General features: G+C 44.7%; 1 protein-coding gene across 4 annotated transcripts in view; it reads right to left on the bottom strand.

Moving 5' to 3' along the window:
- PCYT1B (phosphate cytidylyltransferase 1, choline, beta) overlaps positions 1-22,270 on the bottom strand; it is a 42,427-nt gene that overhangs the window by 15,769 nt on the left and 4,388 nt on the right. For 2 of the 4 annotated variants that reach the window (XM_035316659.1, XM_035318240.1), the window contains exons 1-2: positions 13,055-13,211; positions 2,126-2,225 (exon numbers count right to left, since the gene is read on the bottom strand). In XM_035316659.1, the coding sequence (XP_035172550.1) occupies positions 2,126-2,225; positions 13,055-13,171 (217 nt within the window). In that variant the 5' untranslated portion in view covers positions 13,172-13,211. Of the gene's footprint in view, positions 1-2,125; positions 2,226-11,158; positions 11,265-13,054; positions 13,212-22,270 lie in introns of those variants that run through there. The other 2 variants (XM_035318985.1, XM_035317436.1) reach the window with 2 other exon arrangements.

Below are 22,270 nucleotides of genomic sequence, written 5' to 3'. Positions count from 1 at the left end.
ACTTCTCCTTCTCTGTACTCTCTGCTGTTTTCTCTCAGACTTAGCCTATTTATTATCATCGATCATCCTTGTGTTTTAGTTTAGAGAAAATGTCATCTTCCTGTCTCATTCAGAGTTCCACCATATGTCTTGTTCTTTTCCCTCTGCTTTTCTAGTTAGTTCTGCCTTCTGGTTTTTTGAAAATTTTCCTTAATTTTTTTTCCTATCACCTCACTTTTTCTCCAGTCTGGTCTGTGTCTTTCTTTTTTCCACAGCCTCCACATAAACACTTCATTACCCTTTTTTAATACTTCCCCCAAGATCTTTTTTTCTCATCGATGAGTCTTTTTTTTTTTTTTTACCATCCACCTGCTGTCACCCTTGTAACTCTTTCTTTCTGTATGAAATTTTCAGCAAAGGCCTTCAGACAGAAAAGGTAAAACTTGCTTTACCAAATGACAGACCTGACAACAGTGTGTAGTGGGTTTACGTGGCAAGGTTTTTGTAGCAGAGGCTGCAGAGGTGGCCTCTGTGAGAAGAAACCAAAAACTGCCCCGTGTCAGATAAGAGCCAGTTTCAGACAGCTCCAAAGGGATCCACTGCTGGCCAGAGCAGAGCCAATAAGCAATGTTGTTTGCACCTCTGTGAGAGCAAATTTAAGGGAAAAAAAACTACTGTGCAGCTGGGAGAGTGGAGTGAGAAGCAGCCCTGCAGCCTCCAGGTCAGTGCAGCAGGAGGGCAGGAGGTGCTCCAGGCAGGCAGCAGCAGTTCCCCTGCGGGCTGTGGAGAGGCCCCTGGTGGAGCAGGCTGTCCCCCTGCAGCCCATGGGTCCCACACGGAGCAGATCTCCACGCTGCAGCCCGTGGAGGAGCCCACGGGGAGCAGGTGGATGTGGCCTGGAGGAGGCTGCAGCCCATGGAGAGCCCCCGCAGGAGCAGGCCCCGGGCTGGAGCTGCAGCCCGTGGAGAGGAGCCCACGCAGGAGCAGGGGGTGTGGGGGGAGCTGCCGCCCATAGGGGACCCGTGCTGGAGCAGTTTGCTCCTAGGGGATGGAACCCGTGGTACAGAGCCGTGTGGGAGCAGTGCTTGGAGAGCTGCTGCCTGTAGGCAGCCCCCACAGGCTCAGCTGGGGAAGGACGGCATCCGTGGGAGGGACCCCACGGGGAGCAGGGGCAGGGAGGGACCTTGAGGGACCAGAGGAGACAAAGTGTCAGGGACTGACAGAAGCCCCCATTCCCAGTTCCCCTGCACCACTTGGGGGGAGGACATAGAAGAGGGTGGACAGAGGGGAAGGTGTTTTTAATTTGCTTTTAGTTTCTCACTGCTCTAGCTTGTTAGTAATAGTTAATAAATTTTACTGATCTCCTTATGCTGAATCTGTTTTGCCCATGATGATAAATGGTGAGTGCTCTCCCTGTCCTTATCTCAACCCTTGAGCCTTCATCATCATATTTTCACCCCATTTTCCTTTGCGGAGGGGGAGTGAGAGAGCAATCATGGTGGAGCTCAGCTGCTCAGCTGAGTAAAACCACCACACGGTGCCACAGAATAGCCACCTCCAAGCAAAAGAACAGCAGAGATTATAACAACAAAGATCCAACATTCATGGACTGTACTTCATGTATTTGGGGCTTTCTGTGAAATCATTCTGTTCCCCAAGCCCGATCACAGAGGTAAGTCTGGCAAGAATGTCCAGATAGAGTTCAGAAATTGGACATGGTTTCTTTGCAAAAGGCAAATGGCCTTTAAGGCCACTTAAGGTCTGATGCGGTCAACAAGAACATCAGCGAAAGAAGACATTTTCCAGCATACATAGGCAGCATGTGAAGAATCCCAAAAGTAGCCATTAATCAACACAATTATCAGGCCATCTGGAGTGGGCTGGCAAGCCTTCCTTCTGACCAACATGCATACATCCATGAAACATCGAACTCTAACTTGAAACACTGTCCCTTGTTGTTTCTCCAGCAGAAGATAATGGTTCTTCTAGTTACCTGTTTCTTCCCCATTAGCTGATAGCACCTGATACCAGGCTGGCATTTCTGCTTTCAAATGGAAGGCAAAAGTGAGTATTGATACAGGGTTGTAAAGGAGAGCTTGTGCTTTGGGATGCCCATGGTCCTGCTGATGCAGCTCTCTACACATACCTGGTGTTCCCAGGCGGGCTTGTGCAATGGTTAGCTTCTCGTGGGGTGCTCGGCACTGACAGCTTGTTTCATCTGCAAATGGGGCAGGTGCCGTCAGAGTCTGGAAGAGGGGAAAACACAAAGTCAATTTGTTTTTCCATTAAGTAGTTAAAAAAGCACCATTTAACTGTGCTTTAACCAGGCTTAATGCTGGTTTGCTCCCTGGGGATTTTTGCTCTTTGATCACCCTTCAACATATACAATTCATACAATATGAAACATGATGAAAATATGGCTTTCTAAATACAACCTTATTCATTGCCTGTCTTGAGAAGCTCAAGCATTGTGAAGTGAGAGCAGGTACATAATTGCTCTGTTTGCAGGACAAAGGTAGGTGTGATGGTTATTGTCCAAGCAACTTAATCCTTGCTTTGGTCTCAACAAGTCGAAAGGCCCAAGATGCAAGATGAATCCTCCTATGTGGAAATCATAGCTGGAAAAACTAATTGGGATTTAGAATACTACAAATGGGCCCTCTCCTCACAGGCACCAGTTCCTCCCACTGACAAAACATCAGTACAGATGACTGGGACCACAAGCTGTTTTACTGTATTTTTAATTAGAACTTTAGACAATTTTGAGGAGTCATTCAAAATAAAGCCAAGACTGCAACCGGAAGTCCCACCTAGCTAAAGCAAATTGAGCTGCAATTCCTTTCTCTGCTCTGACGTGTACTGTAACAGTACTAAAATGCTCTGCGATCAGAGCACCACGAGGGTCCTTGCTCCGAAGAGCTTATAACCTAAAGATACTACAGAGAGAGTGAGGACGTGTGAAGAATGACGTGGTATTATCTGTCAGGAAACCTGACTACAGACACTACTTTTTCTGCCCATGCCTCTGTAGAAAGTTATCAGCAGTAAGAATCTCAGGTATTTATTATCTGCCATATGGTCTGATACGAAAAAAATGCTTCTCCTGCTCCAGGCTTGAAATCTTTATGGAATCATAGAAACAGCAAGATACCATTACCTGAGTTTTGGGTTGCTTTGTTTTTGTGAAATGAGTCGGTGGCTAAGACAAGCCAAGGGAAATATTTAACTTACTGTGCTTCCACCATGATACAGCTTGGACCTCATGACCTTGCACCAGCAGTTTGGTTTGGTTTTGACAGTCACCATTTATACAATGCACATTTGTCATTATCAGTTTGTGCACCCATGGTTGATAGTAACAGAATCTCTCTTCACATTAACACCCCACATTAACCCAAGGACATGTATTGCCTAGTTGCTGCTGACCTCTGGGCTCACTGGCTTGTTGCACGGTAAGCTCAGAGAATAGTATTAAAACAACAGCAAGAAGGGAGCTCTAAGATTCACTTTCAGCTCTTTCTGCTTTGGGATTTACTATTCAATTTGTTTCCCAAAAGCACTCAACCTTTATATATATTTCTTTTCTTTTTCTTCGATTTTTCCTTCCTTTTTTTGCAAGCTCAAGTGCTACAGGAAATCCTCCAAGGTAACTTTAATACACCAGTGCTGAAAATCACAGCTTCTCCGCACAGACAAGGCTAAAACTGAGAATCTATGGCAAACTCCACATTTCTGCTTGGGCTTCACGGAAGGGAACTGTTCGGCTGGCCACCCACGTAGCACAGCGTAGAGCATTACACATAATCATACAGTGTGAGCTCCTTTCTTTATTTTCTAAATACTGTCTTTTTGCTTCTGTCTTTGTGATCCCTGAGTGCTAACCGGTCTTTTTATCTCCAAGCAAGGTCAAGTTACACAACAGCCCGTACAACCTGGTTCACGCTGGGATAAAGAGGAAGGCAGAAATGTTAAAACAATAATGGCTATGGTCTGAGGCCTGCAACTGGTAATCAGATCCTTGCTTGGTAGAGGCCGTTGCCTTGGAGATTATTTGAAGAAAATAGGCCTGGTTCGCAGCAAGATTTTTTTTTTCCTAGGCAAACTCTGTAGTGCTTTTTGTCCACGTAAACGCCTGTGCAACACCAAGATTTTTTCTTCTGGTCCCCACTAAATGGAGAACAACCACTATTAGCTTTCTCACAATCCAGTTTTTGTAAACACTCATCATTTACGCTCACTTTACGGCCAAGGGCTTAGAACCAGACTTGTCAATATTTCCATAACTCTCTGACCTCTCAGTCATTGGATATTAAAACACATTAAATACAGTAGATTAAAATCAGCCAAGTTCTGTCAACGAGAGAACATGTAGACAGAGAAATACATAAATATGTTGTGCTGACAGATCAAGTGAAAGACAGCAATAGCTCCCAATTGGTACGTCCAATACTATTTCATTTTCTCTGGCCCAGAAAAGATGCCACAGAGCTTTACAAAAACGTTTAATGAGTAAAATATTACAAGACCATTTGGTTTGTCTACCAGAGCATAAGACAAAATATTTCAAGAAATGATCAAAACCCAGAAATAATTTATCAAACTTTTTTCTGTCTTGATATAATTACTCATATTCTTTCCAGTTTCTTGTCAGTAATAACTGGAATTGGGTGAAGAGAGCAAGTAATCCATATAAAAGCCTTTTCATTTTGGTTAATCCATTAAAGTAGCTTTAGAACTTTGCTATAGTTCTGCCAATAATCAGACGGTTAGACAAAGACTTCGTGCAAAATATACTTCTGTCTTCATCTGACAGACTTTTCCCTTCATCTGTGCCTTTATTATTTTCTGGGCATTTATATTTTGTGATTAGCCAAGCAAGCCAAATCACCCTTGCATTTTGGACCAAAGTAGGCTTCTGAGATCTGCATCATCCTGTAGCATGATTCTGTGATGCAGGGTGTTCCACAGCCTCAGTGTGAGTTCAGTGACAAATTATCTCCTTTTGTTTGCTCAGCACCTGCCTCTTGCTTGTATGATTTGATATTCTTGCACTGGAAGGAAGCTTCGGTAAATTCTTCCAGTCACCTATTCCCCGTCTCTCACAATTTCACAGTCCTCTCTCTTTTCTCCCCTTGGTCACTTTTTTTCCAGGCTGAAGAACGCCTCGGAGCTTCATGTGCACACAGTAATGTCTTTGCATTCCTCAAACACATGCGACAGTAAGAGCAGAGCGCAGCGTGGTAGGCAGCACTCCCCAGCTGAGCTGGTTCTGTGGCCAGGACACTTCACGAAGAAATCCTATATGACGGATGGAGGTAGCTCATTTTCAGGTGTATCTTGATGCTGCCTTTTTATTATCCCTCCTCACAGCCTCTCAGCCTACTGTAACCATTTAACTTAGCTGCAATTCAGCAATATAAATATTAAAAGCTTATGTTCCCAAAGGATTTAAAAGAAAATGGTAAGTGTTTTGTAGAGGAACAAGAGTCAAACCACTGAAATGACATCTAAAAAGCATGAGCACCTTTACATCTTCTTTTGTTTGCAGTCTGTAATAGGAATAACTAGTTGTGTTTGTTTGTTTTCTGTATTTTTTTTTTCGTCTTTTTACACAGCAACAAGGAAGACAGAAATATCTTTGAAAAGGGGCAAACATCGACCCATCTACACAATACTGCATCTGCCATTATACTTCTGCCTGCAGGGTAATTGCATGCAACATGTGCTAGCAGAAGGAGCTACTTTTTTATTTACTTGATTAAGACAGCTACACCACCTTGCTCACCACATAACAAAAACAGGCAAAAAGGTCGTTCTCTTGGTGGAGAGAACAGCTATACGTCATCAAAGGTTTTGCCAGTAACACTTCAGATCTTGAACCAGTACAGATATCCAGGCAAAGTTTTGTAGAGCTGGGCTTTGTAGGGCCTGTGCTTATAACATAATTAATCTGGCAGGCAAATGCTGTGGGAGGTATGATGCTGTAATCTCCTTTCATCTGAGAGGCAGCATTTAAAACAGATAACTGATTTCACTGGAACAAATCACGTGGGGAAGATCTACTCATATGAGGAAAGATTATTTTGGGAACCTGCTCCTGATGTTGGCAAACAGTAATTACAGAGCAGGAAACGCTGACTTCAGTTTTAAGGAACATTTGTTAAGAGCAAAATGCTACTGAAACTCTTTAAAAGGAACTAAAAATGCCTGCTGCGTTTCTGAAGCACGAACACCCTTTGCAAGTGGAAACACTATCTGAAGGACGACCCAGCTCTTCTCTTCGAGGTTCAGGCAGTGAGCAGTATGAGAAATGAAAATCCCATTGTCTGATGGATTTGTGACCTTTAGTAACTTTGGCCCAAACAGGTAAATTTATGAGCAAGGAAGCTGTAATTTAATGTTATCAGTGGGTGCCTCGAGGTTAACTTTTCACAAGTGAACAGTTCCAGTATGGACACATGAAAACAGAAGAAAACCTAGCTTGTTCTCCCACAGTTCTGCTGACTCAGAGGGGTGGATGTAACAAAAAATAGAGCAAATTAACCTAACAAGAATAATAATTCTAAAAAAATAAATCTGTCTGCAAGCATTCCAAATTGCCTTATTCCCAGTTGCTTTTTCTGGGCTTTATCTTCAATCAGATATACTTTGCTTGTCATTAGTACTAAGTCAGTAATGATTAAATGCAAGATGCAATTACAAATTTAAGGTACAATATCAGAAAAAAAGCTTCCACTGCCTTCTCAAGAAGCACACTGATGTAAATATGTTTCATACATCACAAAACCAGAACAACTACTATATAATCTAGTCTAATCCTTGCAAAAGGCCAGAGAATTTCAAGACAAGATTCCTGCATGGCAGCTGCAACTTCTGACTGAACTGGAGCATACTGTTTAGAAAACGAAGTCCCTTACAGAGGTAGGACAGGTCCCCAGCCAAGCAGAGCTCACATGAACGAAGCACCTCTACCTACGTGCACACCAGCTGGAGAAGAAGTGTGACCTCTGCAATTCGCAAACCTGTCCTCACTGCCCTGGACAGAGCACTGCACCCAAGGGACCTGGGCACGACTCACCAAAGGAGCTGAAGTTCCAGCAGCAAGCCTACATCCTACATCCAGCAGTGAGCCTACATCCTACTGCCCTGCTTGCTGGACTCCCAGCCAGGCTGCCAGCCCTGAGGAGGGGCGTGCAGTCCCGCAGCCCAGGGAAGCATGCGGCTCCTTCAGCAGGCCACTGGTTACCTCGCTGCAGTCTGCAGAGGCCATCGCAAAACGAGGACGCTGCAACTGGGCTGCAGAACCACACTATGTGGATTTGCACTTAGAAGCTGAATGGCAGGTGCTTGCTGGCCCATGATTAACACGGAGAGTTGGCAGTGGACAACAGACCCAAAGTGTGTGAGCACTGCTCCGATGCCACTCTGTGTTTTATGGACCAGTCCAGAAAATGGAGATAATGTCAGTTGGGACTTTATTTTTATTTCCAATACCTGCTTCTTTTTGCTCCTACATTAGTGTATATACCTAATACATGCCTAGAAGGCATACATAAAACTTCAAGTCTAATATAGGCAAGGCTTAATCTCCTGAAATCACTCGAGCTATAGTTGAGATACTCGGAGAACTTGGCCCAATTTCAATCTCTGCTTGTGCTTCTCCATAAAGATACTTGTCTATCAATTATTTCAAGACAGACGTAGGGTAGCTTGTTTATATAAATCATTACTCAAAATAGAGCTACGTTGAAAAAAAAAATAACAGAAAAAAGACTAAAAGACTTTTCCCCCGGCACATGAGGCAAGTATTCTCTGCGGTTCCCCAGCTGGAACACAAAAGCATCCTGGGATGAGCTATGTTCCTACAGGAAGTGCAGTGGGCTTCTTTAACAGATCTCTGATTCACCCCGTGCCTCTCACAAGAGCTTTTTCACTGTAAGCCTTCTGTCTATGCGTGTGTAGGGAAGGAAGGCAGATTACCTGGGGACAAATGTGTAAGCGCACAGTTCCAGCTGCACCGAGTACAGGACTCTAGATGTGTGGTTATACACTACATGTAATTCCTGTATCTGTAGTGATGGGTTTCTTCTTACATTTCTTGTATATAATGTTTAATACATTTTGGGGAAGAGAGCAGGGAGAAACTATTCACATTGGTTTTCTACTTATGTGTAAGATGCGATACAAACCTTCATAGTAGCGAAACAGCACAGTTTAAGAACTTGGTAACATTCCCCTAATAAAGCGGCTTCTATAACAGTATCAGGGACGTGTATTTGCAAGCAAGGAATACAATACACCGAGTGTGATGTTTGCTCCCTGTGTTTACAGGTCATCTGTGAATCCTGCAAAAAAGCTCATCTGTAGGTTTGTGATCTGACCAATACAGATCGCAATGTCTTTTTGCAGAGACTATGGCACTTCGGAGCGTATGCTGACATGTTCTCTGGTGCAGCAAAGGCAAATCACAGCACATTTCTGGTACCTACAGGCCATTTTTTAAGTTATTTTTTAAGCACGGCAAAGATTGCTACGTGCTCCCAAGTGCAAACCATATTGGGCATTTTTAAGAGTTTGTGCTTTTGTGTAATAGCCAACATTCATGAAAAGTAAAAATTACCAGAGCAGAAACCAAACTTGTAAAGGAACTAAAAGATATTTGGGCAAATAAAGTCATTCTGGGTTCCTCAAATGTCAGGCTTTTTACATATATATTTATGCTTAGTTCTAATTTGAAGTAAACAGATGGCAGACCCCCTAAGTATTAACATCAGGTGAGAGAGAACAGACACACAGGACACTTTTGTAGCCACAATAAAAGCCCCTAAATTTGGCATTAGCTCCTCTGGTTAAAATTGCATATATCTGCTAGTCATACATGAAAAATAAATATTGGAAGCACAATATCTGAAATAATTCTAAAGGATGCATCAGACCCTCTCAAAACACTGTTTGCAAATAAGAACGAGGTGAGGCACCCAGGGATGAAAATATAAAGAGCCAAGGCACGCACGTTTTACTTGCAATTATTTCAAATGTTGTGCTTAACATTTCATTGCTTAACAGCAGCTATAAGAAAACTGTCTTGAGGAGTCTAATGTTGCCTTCATTTCACTGTCATTTCCTTTTAAAAAATGATAAAGAAATAGGCAAAGCAGCTAAAATGACATGAAAGCTGGGATCTTCAAATGTTCCTGAGTCTCATTCTCCAAATTACTGCAGATATAGAGGCCCCAAGGTATCTGGTGCCTAAGTCCTATTGAATCATAAAAGCATGTAGCCTCTGAGTCTCAAGACAAGGCAGCAGAAGTAAGCCCAGGCACGGGAGCAGTTGCTGGGATTGCCAGGGTGAACCTCAAATAGCCGCGCTGCTTACAGTGCCTTGGCAGCACACATTTTATCTGCCATATGGATAGCTCCTAAGTCTCCAGCTAGTCCCTCTGCCTTCACAGCGATGATGTTAGGCAGAAAAATCCAGCACAGTACTTCCACACAGGGTGCTGTCCTGGCTGCACAGGCAAACAGGACCCAGCCGCAGCTCGAGCCGGGTGCCCACAGGCTTGCTATGGCAGTACGGACATCACGTAGCCGTGATCTTGGGAACAGCACGGTGCTCCTGGGACCCCACTGCCAAGGGAATGGCAGACACGGCAAAAAACACCCACCGGCTTCTTTAAGTCATCTGGCAGACTGACCCTGAAGTACTGAGAACAGCTGCTTAATTCCTTCCTAGCCCTGTACCCACCAACATCCCAGTGGGCACAGCCACCCACCGGCCTATGCCCTCTCCCACCCTGTAGTTCACCTTGGCTAATTCGGGTGCTTTTTGTGCCTAACTTCCCCCACATGTTGCAGGAAAGCCTTTATTCCTCATTGGGGCGTAATCTCACATTAGATCAAAGCACAACGAGCTAGGTACTGCCATGGAAGCATCCACTTCAGTGTGCTTCCTTCCCTTAACTGACCTAACCCTAAGGGCGTCAGCCCATTTTGAAAATATTGCATTGGCACTCAGGTCCCAGCAGTACTTTTCCAGATGTTCTCACTGAGGCCCATGTTGGATGACAGAGACGTGAAACATGAGGAAAAGAAGCTCTCCCTGTGTTTAAGGGAAGGATGAGGCCAAGCAGTCGGTTCTGAGCTTTGTTTTCAGGTAAGTTTCGATGTGTATTCGCTTTTGCTTTATTTGCAGCACTGTACTTATAAATTGCCATTGCTTCTTTTTGTGAAAGACACTATCTGGCAGAGCCTTGCTGAGCAAAGTGGGGTGTTGAAATGTCTGTTTCTTTATTGCAGGTGAAGGATCAGCAATTCTCAAGGTGCGCACTGACCCTTCAGCAAGCTGCCCACATGGAGTTTCTTGTGTGACCCAAGTCAAACTCTTGACCCCAAGGGACTTGCCTTTTTCTTTTCAGAGGGCTTTATACTTCCTCTCTTGTATTTCCTCCTTTGGTATCTCTGCCATCCACTTAGACTAAGGGCCTGCCTCCCTTACAAGCCTTTTTGGTATAGGTAGGCGCAGGCAAACCTTAAGGGGATTCCCACACCGAGATGGAGCCCATCAGTGCTCTGCAACCCTTAGAGTTACGTGGGGGCAACTGCCACATCTTGAACGCATCTCACGGTATGACCAGGAGCAACGTTTACCCACTTAAAACAATGAAGGCCCCTGTGACCAAACCATGGATATATCCCAGTGGCTACGCAGCAGAAGCAATGCTCACTTAAAAAAAAAGAGTGATTGGACAGTGATAGATTGAAAAGTGGCCCAGCAGTTTGGTCCAGACAAGAAATGGGTAAGTGCAGAACTGTACAAACCAGGACTGGTGAAATGCTATTTGTTGTTTCTCTTGACCACAGAACTATTAAAATCACCATGAGGGACAAGGCTGGAGGCTCTAGCTGATTTGTTTCTCTGTGGTGCACTGAGACGAGGATACATAGGTCACTCTACGAGAGATTTTCCTGGCATCCAAATACACGGAAGTTGAGAACATAAAGAAGGCAAAGACTGAGTGAAAGATGGATTGGGAGAATTGACTGAAGCAAGAATGCTCGTTAATGCTCTAGTCTGTTAAGAAAACCCAAGGAGCGTCTTGGGAAAAAATTAATGGCAATTTATATCACAGCAGTACTACACACTGGAAAATATCAGCTTTCAATACACATTGAAACTTACCTGACATTTTCCTTCAACGTGCCCTGTTTTCCTGCTCATTGAAGGATACAGGGGTTTTCCTTAGTCCTACAGTGACACTTCCTGCCAAGCTAGCAGACTCCATAGCCTAAAATCAGAGGACCTAGTGACAGATATCCATTAAAAATATTCACAGTTTTAAGGGTTTAAATAAATAATTCTTTTTTCAATGAACAGGACAACTGTTTCAAAAAAACAACTAATCCCTTTTTCATCTTTTAAAATCTGGGCTCGTTCTTAAGTTTAATATCCTCTTTTAACACAAAGAGCTTCCTAAAAAGAAGCATACACTAAGAACTTGAAGGCCCAGATAATTCATTTTAGAGCTTTAAAATAACCAAAGAGAAGCATCAAAAAGTCCTCTGTAAATGCCACACTGGAATCGCCCTGAGGTACCATCCTGTGTTCCAGTGGAACAGGATGATAATAAAACGTTAACCAAGACACTCTTTCAGGTATATGGATGAAGTATGTGACTTGTCCAGTGATCCACCACTGATCGTGCTGACTTTAAAGGATCTGAAAAAGTACTGAAAATATTTAAAAGCAACTGACAGGAGCTTAAGTCCCCAGCTACTAGACCATCTGCGAAGTTGTGATTAACTCTTCAGGACACCAGCCCTGAATTCTTCCCACTTGAGACACAGCTTTGTTAAGGGGAACTTGACTGCGCTTGTCTGTAACATTCCTTACACCCTAACCAAGTGAGGTACATCCCATTAAAGTTCTTTTTTTTTTTTTCTTTCTTTTTTCCCTCCCCCCCCCCGAAGACAATGTAGATCTGCTGGCTGACAAAACACCACATTATAAGGACACTTTTTCCATAAGTCTTTATTCAGCTAAATGTCTCCACTGCCCGTTATTAATTTACTGGTACTGTGAAGATCTAAAACACCGTAATGAATCCCTGTTTTACTCGTGTACTCTAGCTGTCACCTTAATTTCCACAGAAATTACACTGGAATAGGCGATACTGTAAATACTGGCATCATATTGTCACTTCTTTCTTTCAGATCTTTTAAAACGTCAGACTACAGGGAGTAATGTATTCAGACGGGTTGTTACACCTGAGCTTTTGACAGAGAAATCCTAGTGTGTACGAACACCCGGCAGGAACGGCACGTGAGCTCCCCTTCCCTACCAGAAAGCTCCAAAAGCTTCCCCTGGACAAATTGAAGAGTTTTCTTTAAAGTTCATTCTATTTATACCACGAGCAAGCAGAAAACGCCGATTTAGGTCAACTCCAACGAGCGTTGCTATTCCTTGTCACATTAAACGTCTCGTCTACCGCGCTGAGCTTAATTACCGAAGTCTGGTTTTTAAGTACGCTTTAATTAGGGCCGTGACTGAATCCGGGAGCTCGGCGAGCGGACTCCCCGTGCCCAAGCTGTTGCATCAGTCGCAGACCTTCGCTCCCCGGTACGCCTGCGGCTCTGGGCGCTGCGTGCAGGTATGGCTCCTGCCACCTCGACGGCCGCCTCGACCAAGGGGCGTGCGACGCGCGGGGCGACTGCTCCCGCCAGGAGCCGCACAAGGCTTCAGGGAAAAGCCAGGAGACAGATGGGTTGCGTTGGGCCAGTGCACGGGAGGCAGGCGGCTTTGACCCCTTGGGGAGTCAAAATCCCTTGGGGTCCCGGCACAGGGCCAGCGGGGCTGGGGCCTCACCGGGCTCCTCTGCCAGCGGGACTACAGCGCAGCAAGGGCAGCCTTAAAATCAGAGGGGGGACTGGACTGGACTAACCTTCCCTTCCCCTTCCCTATCCCTTCCGCTTCCCTTCCCCTCCGTTCCCTTCCCCTTCCTCTTCCCCTTCCTTTCCCCTTCCCTCCCCATCCCTTCCCCTCCCCGGCCCTTCCCCACCCCCGGCCCCCCGGACTCACCAGGCGCGGCTGGGGGCAGGTGTGCTCCAGCTCCTCCATGGCCCCTCCTCGCCGCTCATCACCGGGGGATTTCGGGAAGCCCGGCTCTGACTCAGCACCGGCGGCGAGCACTGGCATGGCCGGCGGCAGCCCCCCCCCCGCCCCTCTGCTCTCCCTCTGCCCCCCCGCCCGGTCCCGCTCAGGCCGTCACGCGGGTGCCCGCCCCGGGGGGGGTCTCCCCGGGAGCCGCCCGCGCGTCGCCATGGCAACCGGGCGTCTCCCCCCCTCCTTCCCCGCCCGGCCTAGTGGCGCGCCGCGCTCATTTGCATGCGGCCTCCTGATTGGCTGGCTGCCGCCGCCACCGCCCCGCGGCGCCACGGCGGGAGCCCGCTGGCTCCGCCCGCGCCTGCGCCGGAGGGGAGGGGCCCTGCGAGGCGGGGAGGGGAGCGGCTTGTGGAAGTAAAAACAGAAATAAAGAACCTAAACCCGAGAGAATGACCCCAAAAATAAAGGCGAGGCGAGCTAGGAGGAGCCGTTCCTCAGGGGGCGAGGCGCCCGGCCCCGGGTGCTGAACGGACAGCTCCCGGCCGTTAACGGCTGCGCGCGGCCCGCCCCCTGGTGCTCCGGCCCGAAAGGGGGGCTCTGACCGAAACCGGGGGCTCTGACCCGAAAAGGAGCGTTCTGAGCACAGCCTGGGGCCCTGGCCCCAAAACGGGTGCTCTGGCCGACGGGGGTGCCCTGACCCACAGGCATGCTCTGACCCCAAAATGGGTGCTCTGAGCACAGGGGGTGCCCTGACCAAAGGGGGGGCTCTGTTTCAAGTCGTCTTTCATAATGGTTTTTCCTAGAGATGATCTTTTTCCGTATACATGTAGCATTAAAGAACAGTATGTCTCCTGCAGTGGTGATATCAGCTAGGTTGTGCCAGAATTTCAACCTGAATACTTTGTTGTTGCTCACTTCTTTTCCACCTTTGGGAGCTATTTTACACTAAAGCTTTTTTGTCTTCTGTTTGAAGAGCATGATTAAGAAAATGTTTTGTACCTCATTAATAGGGAGAGTTGAAATAATGGCAAAGGCTCTGGTTAGAAGGCAGGGGAAGACTGTGGGGTCCGTCACGTGCATCCAAACTGACTGTCACAGGCCACCTTGGCTCTGAAGATCTTAGTTAATGTTCTGGTTTTAGGTTCTTGGACAAGGCATCCTAAACTGCCTCTTCTTCTTGCTGGGGGGGGGGGGGAATGCCCTTTCAGAAGGCTGGAAGATGTGTTCTTTACTCTCTAAAATAGGTAAATAAAAATTAGATTTGACTGGAGAAGCTGAGTGGATGGCCTTCTGGAAATCCTTACCAGCGAGCCAACTTTTAAAAGACCAGTGGAGAAAGAGTGATGAGTGGGATCCTTCATGAATCTAATTTATTTTATGTAACCAAGTATCTTGCATCAGGCTGAGTATGGTCTCTTGGGCATCCTGCTGCCACTTCTTCAGAAGTAAACGGCACATATAGCCACTGCCTTTAACAACAGAGCTCTTGGCAACAACTGCTTGGGCTTGAATAGACATGTGATGCATAAAAATCCTGTCCCATGGTGCATAAATTGATTTTATATGCAAACAAGCCCCGAAACCATGATCCAATCCCCTTAGCACTAATTCCAAAATCTGAACTGAGTAGACAGCAAACAGGGAAAATTCTTAATTGCAAGGAAGGTTCCCTCTGAGACGTAGTGGTTGGGGTTTGTTTGTTTGTTTTGTTTGTTTGTATGGAATTTCTTTTTGCAAACTGGAACAATTCATTCTCCAAGTTTGGTATATATACATATATATATTGAATATTTAGCTGTTACATTTAAATCCCCTCCTTTCTCAAACAAAGTATTATCTCCGTCTGGACTTCTTGTGCAGCTGAACACCATGGAGACAAGGATTCCTGTGCAGACTCCTCTATATTTTCAGGCCGTCATTTTTAAATACCCCCTTGCCTTTTTTTTGCAATTTAGTCATTGAAATGGGCACAAATGCAACTAAATAAACTTCAATTCCTTATAGACACCAGCACCTATACAGTATCTGTCATGCTTTTACCATAGTATGCACGTTAAACTGAACCTAGCAGACGAGCACTGATCAGACAACATGGCTGAAATCTGAATTAATGCGTCCACTTCCATTAGAGAGGTTACTCCCCTTTCTCTGATGGCTTAAGGTAAGTGAGAAACTTACTTCATCAGGCTTACTACATCAAGGTCATAGCTGTGCTGCTTAATGCATACTAATGGCATCCTTGCCTTAAGGCAAAATCCCTAGAATCATAGAATCAGAATATCCCGAGCTGGAAGGGACCCATAAGGATCATCGGGTCCAGCTCCTGGCACCACACGGGTCTACCCAGAATTTTAGACCGTGTGACTAAGTGCACAGCCCAAACACTTTTTAAACTCTGACAGGCTTGGAGCAGTGACTACTGGAAGAGCAACCTGTACATGGAAACTGGGAATAAACCTGTTAAAGACCTCAAGCTGCTCGAGAAGGGAAATGATGTGCATTGTACAATTAGTTAACAAGGAATGCTTTCTGCTCTTTAAATGCTAAAGCAAAGATATACCCCCATCTTCAGCAGTCTAACGACTTCCCTCTAAGACACTTGCTAACGTGGGAATTTGGCTCGGATGCCCTCAGTGGTCCAGATCTGTTACTGCCACAGAGAAGTTTGTAAACACCCAGCAAAGTCTCCAGGCTAAGGTCTGCGGTGTTAGCAGGACACTCCGTGCTTCTGATGTCCTTTCTAAAAGCAGGGACGGGAACGTATTGCAGCCCCTAGAGAATATTACCGAGGGTTTGAAGTGCCTCACTAGATAGCAAGCACTAAATACCACAGCAGAAGCTGTGTTTAAAATGGTCTGCCCATGAGAGAGGCTGCAAGAGTCTTCTGACTTAGACCTGAGTCATACTACAGAAAAATAGACCCTCGAGTGTTTCCTGTCCAAAAGTCGGCAGGAAGCTATGGAAAACTGGGGAGAGGCATGGTTAAATAGGGTTTGAATTCAAAGACAAGCATCTACAGAAAACATCACAGAAATTCTTGAATATTTAACAGATGAGCTGGGTTTTGCTTCAATGTATATATTTTGGATCCTGAAGGCTTTAATGGCTGTCAGCTGCAAGATATCCTAAGATGGAGGAATGGCTTATGGCTGGAAGAGAATACTTAAAATACTATGTTTCTTTCTACCTATCTATCAATCTCTCCCTGTACATATATATATATATATATATACACACACACCTATATATGTAGGTATAGGCAAGTCTATATATATAGACTTATAGACTATATATACATAAGATATATAGGCAAGTTTAGAGAGAGAGAGACTTGCTAGAATTAGTAGTCAAAAAAAAAAAAAATAGAAGAAAAAGACACCATATTGCTGTGATGATCAATTAGTAAATCACATATTTTTAGACTGGGATTAAAACCCCACAATTCTGGATTTTTTTTCCCCACCTGCATGGGCAGAGAATGAAAGGTATCAATTTAAATACACCTACTGGTTTTCACTGCCTCCAACACCATCACTTGGCTGCTTCCATGCAATTCTATCTGATACTGTAGCTTTAACTCATTTTTAAGGTGTAGTTCATCACTCCAGCAGAATGCGCAGTGCTTACAAACTATCACCTTTTTGTTAAAGCAAATTAAAAGTACTTCTGATTTATGAGGGTGCCTTACAGAATCACATATGGACTAAATCCATACTTTTTTTTAACTTTTTTTTTTTTATATGCAATGACAGCCTATAAATTGTTAAGGGTAAAAACACAGGAGTTGGTATAACAAAATCTGGCTCTTTCCACATTCCTGTAGCAGAGATGTGATTTTTAGTAAATACTATATTCTCAGAATGCTTGTACAGAATCAAATTAGACAGTCTTTCAATAATCATGGAATCATGGAACCACAGAATTTTCTGAGTAGGAAGGGACCCACAAAGATGATCGAGTACAACTCCTGTCTCCACACAGGACCACCCAAAAATCAGACCATGTGTCTGAAGGCATTGTCCAAACATTTCCTGAAATCCGGCAGGCTCAGCTCTGTAACTACTGCCCTGGGCAGCCTGTCCAGTGCCCGACCACCCTCTGGGTGCAGACCCTTTCCCTAACCCCCAGCCTGACCCTCCCCTGTCCCAGCTCCATGCCGTTCCCTCGGGTCCTGTCGCTGTCCCCAGAGAGCAGAGCTCAGCGCCTGCCCCTCCCCTCCCCTCGTGAGGAAGCTGCAGGCCACAATAAGATTTTTTTTTTTAAAAAAAAAAGGCATGTCAGTTCCAATGTGCTTTATAGATAAATCTTCTGAAATCTGTAAGTACCTAAAAATAGGGGCTTCTAAAGTGCCATTCATCCATGCCTTATAACACTATTTTGAATAAGTGGGGCTATCGACTTTGGGGTAGGTTCTTTGTGTTCTCACTCTCTTGTGAACTGCTTTTATAAGCACTTTCAAAGAAAATGGTGAGAAATTGTGGTTGGTATTGGGCCAAGAAAATATGTGTCTTAATTTTATTTTTCTGCAGTCGTAGAACAGTCACTTAGAGTGGGAAATGTTAGGTTTGTTTCTCCTGTTATTAGATTGTTTTGTTGTCCTTGCTATTTTTAACAATCAAGCTTTTAATTATTGTGCTGTCATGGGAGGACAGCCTTCCCAGCAGTGGGACTTTCCTGCTGGGTGCACAGAGATTGTGAAGCATTTCAATTAGCTAGTCATCATTCTCTCCCCAGAATTGCAATAATTTAGTCAATCCATTCTTGTCACCATTCCTATTTTCTTGTTAGAAAGTTTTTTCTTAACATCTAACCTGAATTTTTGTGGCCACAGTCTTGCTTTTCTACCGGACATAGAGAACAGTTCTGTTCTCTTTTGCTTTTAGTAGGCATTGACTATTCATGGTTAAGATTTTGAATCAACAGTTACTGGATTTGGAGTGGAGATCTGGCATTCAGCAGACAGGTTGCTATTTTTGACAAATCTCATATGCCTCTTCTAGACTAAACAGCCCCAGTTCCAAAGTTTTCTTGTACCTCACATTTAACAGGCCACCTCATTATCTTCTGTGCCGCTTTTGGGGTTTCTGTACCATTCTTGCAGGGTGGTGTAAGCACAGTACTACAGCTGCAACTTTACCAGTACTGTGAAATTCAGTGCTAAATATTACAGATCCCACTGCTTTTTAATCTCAGTATAAAGTTTGCCTAAATGATTCAAGCTCTATCTCTCCTGCTTCTTACTCACTCATTACAGATAAATGTAAGAAAAATCTATTTCCTATTTATATTTAAACTATGTTGTTATCCTTCCTTTCTCTTTTTCTCTGCAAGCCATTATTTTCTCTCTTTCTGGATCATTTTCACCTTCCCCTCTTCTGTCTTTCTAGACATGCACACCAATTCTGTCAAATCCACACAGAAGCCTTTGCTAAGACTGTCTTTCTTGCCCATATTTTTATTGCATTCTCTTCTACCCTTCTGTCAGAGTTTTGGCTAGGACGGAGTTAATTTTCCTTGTAGAGGCTCACACAATGCTGTGTTTTGGATTTTTGATGAAAACAGTGGTGATAACACACGGATGTTTTAGTTGTTGCAGAGCAGTGCTTGCACAGAGCCAAGGACTTTTCAGCTCCTCATGCTGCCCTGCCCGTGAGGAGGCTGGGGGTGCACCAGGAGCTGGGGGACACAGCCAGAGCAGCTGGCTCCAGCGACCAAAGGGATATCCCATACCACATGGCACCATGCTCAGCAACAGTAGCTGGGTGAAGGGGGACGGGGGTGTTCGGAGTGGTGGCATTTGTCCTCCTGAGAAACTGTTACACGTGATGAACCCTGATGCTCTGGAAGTGCCCAGATGCCTACCTGATGATGAGAAGTAGCAAATGAATTCCATGTTTTGCTTTGCTTGCACATGTGGCTTTTGCTTTACCCAGTAAGCTGTCTTTATCTCACTCCATGAGCTCTCACATTATTACCTTTCCAATTTTGTCCCCCATCCCACCTGGGGAAAGTGAGCGAGTGGCTGTGTGGTGCTGAGCTGCCTGACAAGGCTAAACCACACCATCTTCAATTTATCTGCCACCTTCCTTTTCCCCCGGCTCTATTTCAGACTTCATGGATTGATCTTCAGTATTCCATCACTCTCTCTTTTTTCAGAATTAAAAGCTTCCAATACCTTTTTTTTCTCTATCATTCTTGTGAACCTTTATCTGCCCACTTGTCACATTTTCACGCAAATGTCTTCACAGGTCTTTTCCCGTACTATTTCAAATGCCAACCTGCCAAGTAAAACACCAAAAAGATTTACTCTAGATGGCATGCAAGTTGGGGATCAACGCTTAATATTTTGGATACCAGCAACCACTGTAGCTTTTTCTAATCTAGAGATACACACCTTGTTTAAAGCATAACATGTACCCATGCACTGTAAAATGAGTATCTGCTAGCTAGTTTAGCTTTTATTAATTATTTTATTAATTATTAATAATTAAGATTGTTTGACCCTAATATCCTGTTTGAATTGCTTATAGCTTTGCCAACTTTGAAGCCTTTGATCTAACATGTTACCAGCTGGGCATCTTCTGTCCACTGAGCAGCTGTGGAAAAACTTCTACCAGCGTGATACAGCTGCTTCCCATGACTGGGAGGAGAGATTTGGTATTTGGCTGGAGGTTTGGCACTCATGACAGTGGTGTGCCATTTTCTATTTTCATGAAAATCGGGAAAAATTAGTCTTGGATGTAAGGATGTAAGTCACTTCATATGTGTCAGGGTCCTGAGGGCACTAAGCAAACTTAACGCTGACAAGCCTGATTTTGGGCCTCCACCCCACACTCTCTGCCTGTGGGCTCAGGGTTCTATTTAAGCTTCATCCCTTGTCTGAACAGTGTTGGAGGAATACTGATCTCCATCATATGCTTCGCCCACCCACCAGTATGATCTGGACCTGAAGCTGCAGGCTGATTTCCTGGCTTGACCCCAGCCCTTCCTTATTTCTGTAGAGCTGCCTTGTGCCTGGACCTGTTCCTAACCTATATTTGCTGGCTGACTAAATGGCTTGACCTGCCTCATCACCATGATATGGCCTTATGATCAGGACTCTTGGCTGGACCTTGCCACCATCTGCTGTTCTGTCCTGTTCATCGTGCTTGGGTACAGTGGGACTGCACCCTGACTGTTGAAGCTCCTGATCTGCCAGCCTTGTGATCCACGTAGGCTCTTGATTTGCCTTTCCTTAAGGAGCAGCTCCCCTCCTGTTACTCCCTAGCAATACGTGCAGTATTGGTATGCTTAATCTTGTTTTTAGCTATTAAAGTATCTGGGAACCCCATTCCTTACTGAGTATGGGTGAAAATAAGCAACCTTTTTCTAATTCTACAGAGCAACTGCCTCTGTTTAGTCCTGGGACTTGGGAACTCTGAAGACCTCTTCCTGTAACAGCTTCTTCCATAAACTAAGGCAGATCAAGTCACCAAAACTGATCAGAAAGACTCTCTTTTACGTTCACAGTTGCTTTCCTGTTGGTGTCCACAAGGGAGAATCAAAAAGCATGTGAGTCAGACCTGAAGGAAAAAATCATGTCTGGTTAGTATTGGAAGATGAGATCAGATACCAGTGGAATGTGCACCTACAGAAGTGACACCTGAGAAGCACCAGAGAATTACTCTCTAGATCAGACACAGACAACCCAAGTTTGGCCTCCATCATTTGTAAAGACTTTCTTTTGTCTCCCCTTCAGAAAAGATGATCTCAACCCCTCCCTTACGATGGTAACTGTTAGATTGTTGCTAAGGCATTTGTATACCACAGTGCAAATGTTTTTAATAAAGAAGCACCACCTCCTCCCAAGAAATAAGACATAAAGAGGCTAATCATTCTGCTTTGAGAGTGGATCACGGATAACATGCAGTAAAAACATAGATCATGCTTTGTAGAGGAAAGCTAGAAGAATGTGTTGGGAAACAGGACAAAAAAACATACTAAGAAATAAATAAATCTTGAAAACAACAACAAAAATTTAGCAAAGGCTACATTTACTACTTTTTTGATAGACTGATATAGAGGAAGTGTGGAGGGAAAAAGACTTCCTTAAAGAAAGTCTGTTTTGTAAAACCAGGATGAAAGAAGATAAGATGCAGACTGCAGAGAAGCAACTACGGGAAAGGGAGAAAGAACTTCATATGCTTTCTGGTTTTACAAAGTTAAACACTAAATCCAGGTGGTCAGACTTGTCTGATTTCCTGCCTATCTTTAAGTCTGTCAGTAATTTCTAAATTCTTTCACTAATCCTCAAACCATACCTATGCATGTTTACCATACTATGAAAGTCCTAGGACTAATTTTTCACGCTTTAATTAGATTTGATACTGAAATTAGATGACTGCCATTTGTTCTCATTCAAGTCCATATCCATTTTTGTGGGATCTGTGCCACGTTTGAATGGGAATGGTATGGGCTGGGGTGTCAGGCATGTTCTTTTCACCTTTGGACAACTCAGAGGAGTGAGACTCCACCACTTTCAGAAATGGCCTCCTAGAAAGCCTGTGGAGCATAGAGGGAGATGGGGGAGAGGTAGGAGGTAAACCCACCCTACAGGTTTTCCTGATGGATGGAACAGAGGATAGCTAGAGAAAAATATATAGGTGAACAACAGGCTGATTGGTCAAGCTCAAATGGTTATAGTAAATGAGGTTACATCAGGCTGGCGGCCAGTCATTAGGGGGATTCCCCAGGGCTCCGTTTTAGGGGCAGTTCTATTTAATTTTTTCATAAATGACTTGGAAGTAGGACTAGAAGTTGTTTTGAGTAAGTTTGCAGATGACGCTAAACTGGGAGGAGCTGTTGAATCCATCAAGGGTAGAGAGGCCTTGCAGAGATAGCTTGGCAAATCTGGGCAATCACCAACTGCATGAAGTTCATCAAGAGCAAGTGCTGGATTCTGCACCTGGGAAGGGGAAACCCTGGCTGTATGTACAGACTGGGGGGACAAGAGGCTGGAGAGCAGCCCTGCAGGAAGGGATCTGGGGGTTCTGTCTGTCGGCAAGTTGAATATGAGCCAGCAGTGTGCCCTGGCAGCCAGGAGGGCCTGGGGTGCATCACTCACAGCACTGCTAGCTGGTTGAGGGAAGGGATTGTCCTGCTCTGCTCTGTGTTGGTGCAGCCTCACCTCAAATACTGTGTGCAGTTTGGGGC

The sequence above is a fragment of the Oxyura jamaicensis genome, chromosome 1 (assembly GCF_011077185.1).
Source record: "Oxyura jamaicensis isolate SHBP4307 breed ruddy duck chromosome 1, BPBGC_Ojam_1.0, whole genome shotgun sequence".
Taxonomy (NCBI): Eukaryota; Metazoa; Chordata; class Aves; order Anseriformes; family Anatidae; genus Oxyura; species Oxyura jamaicensis.
This window is presented reverse-complemented; position numbering and strand designations above follow the sequence as displayed.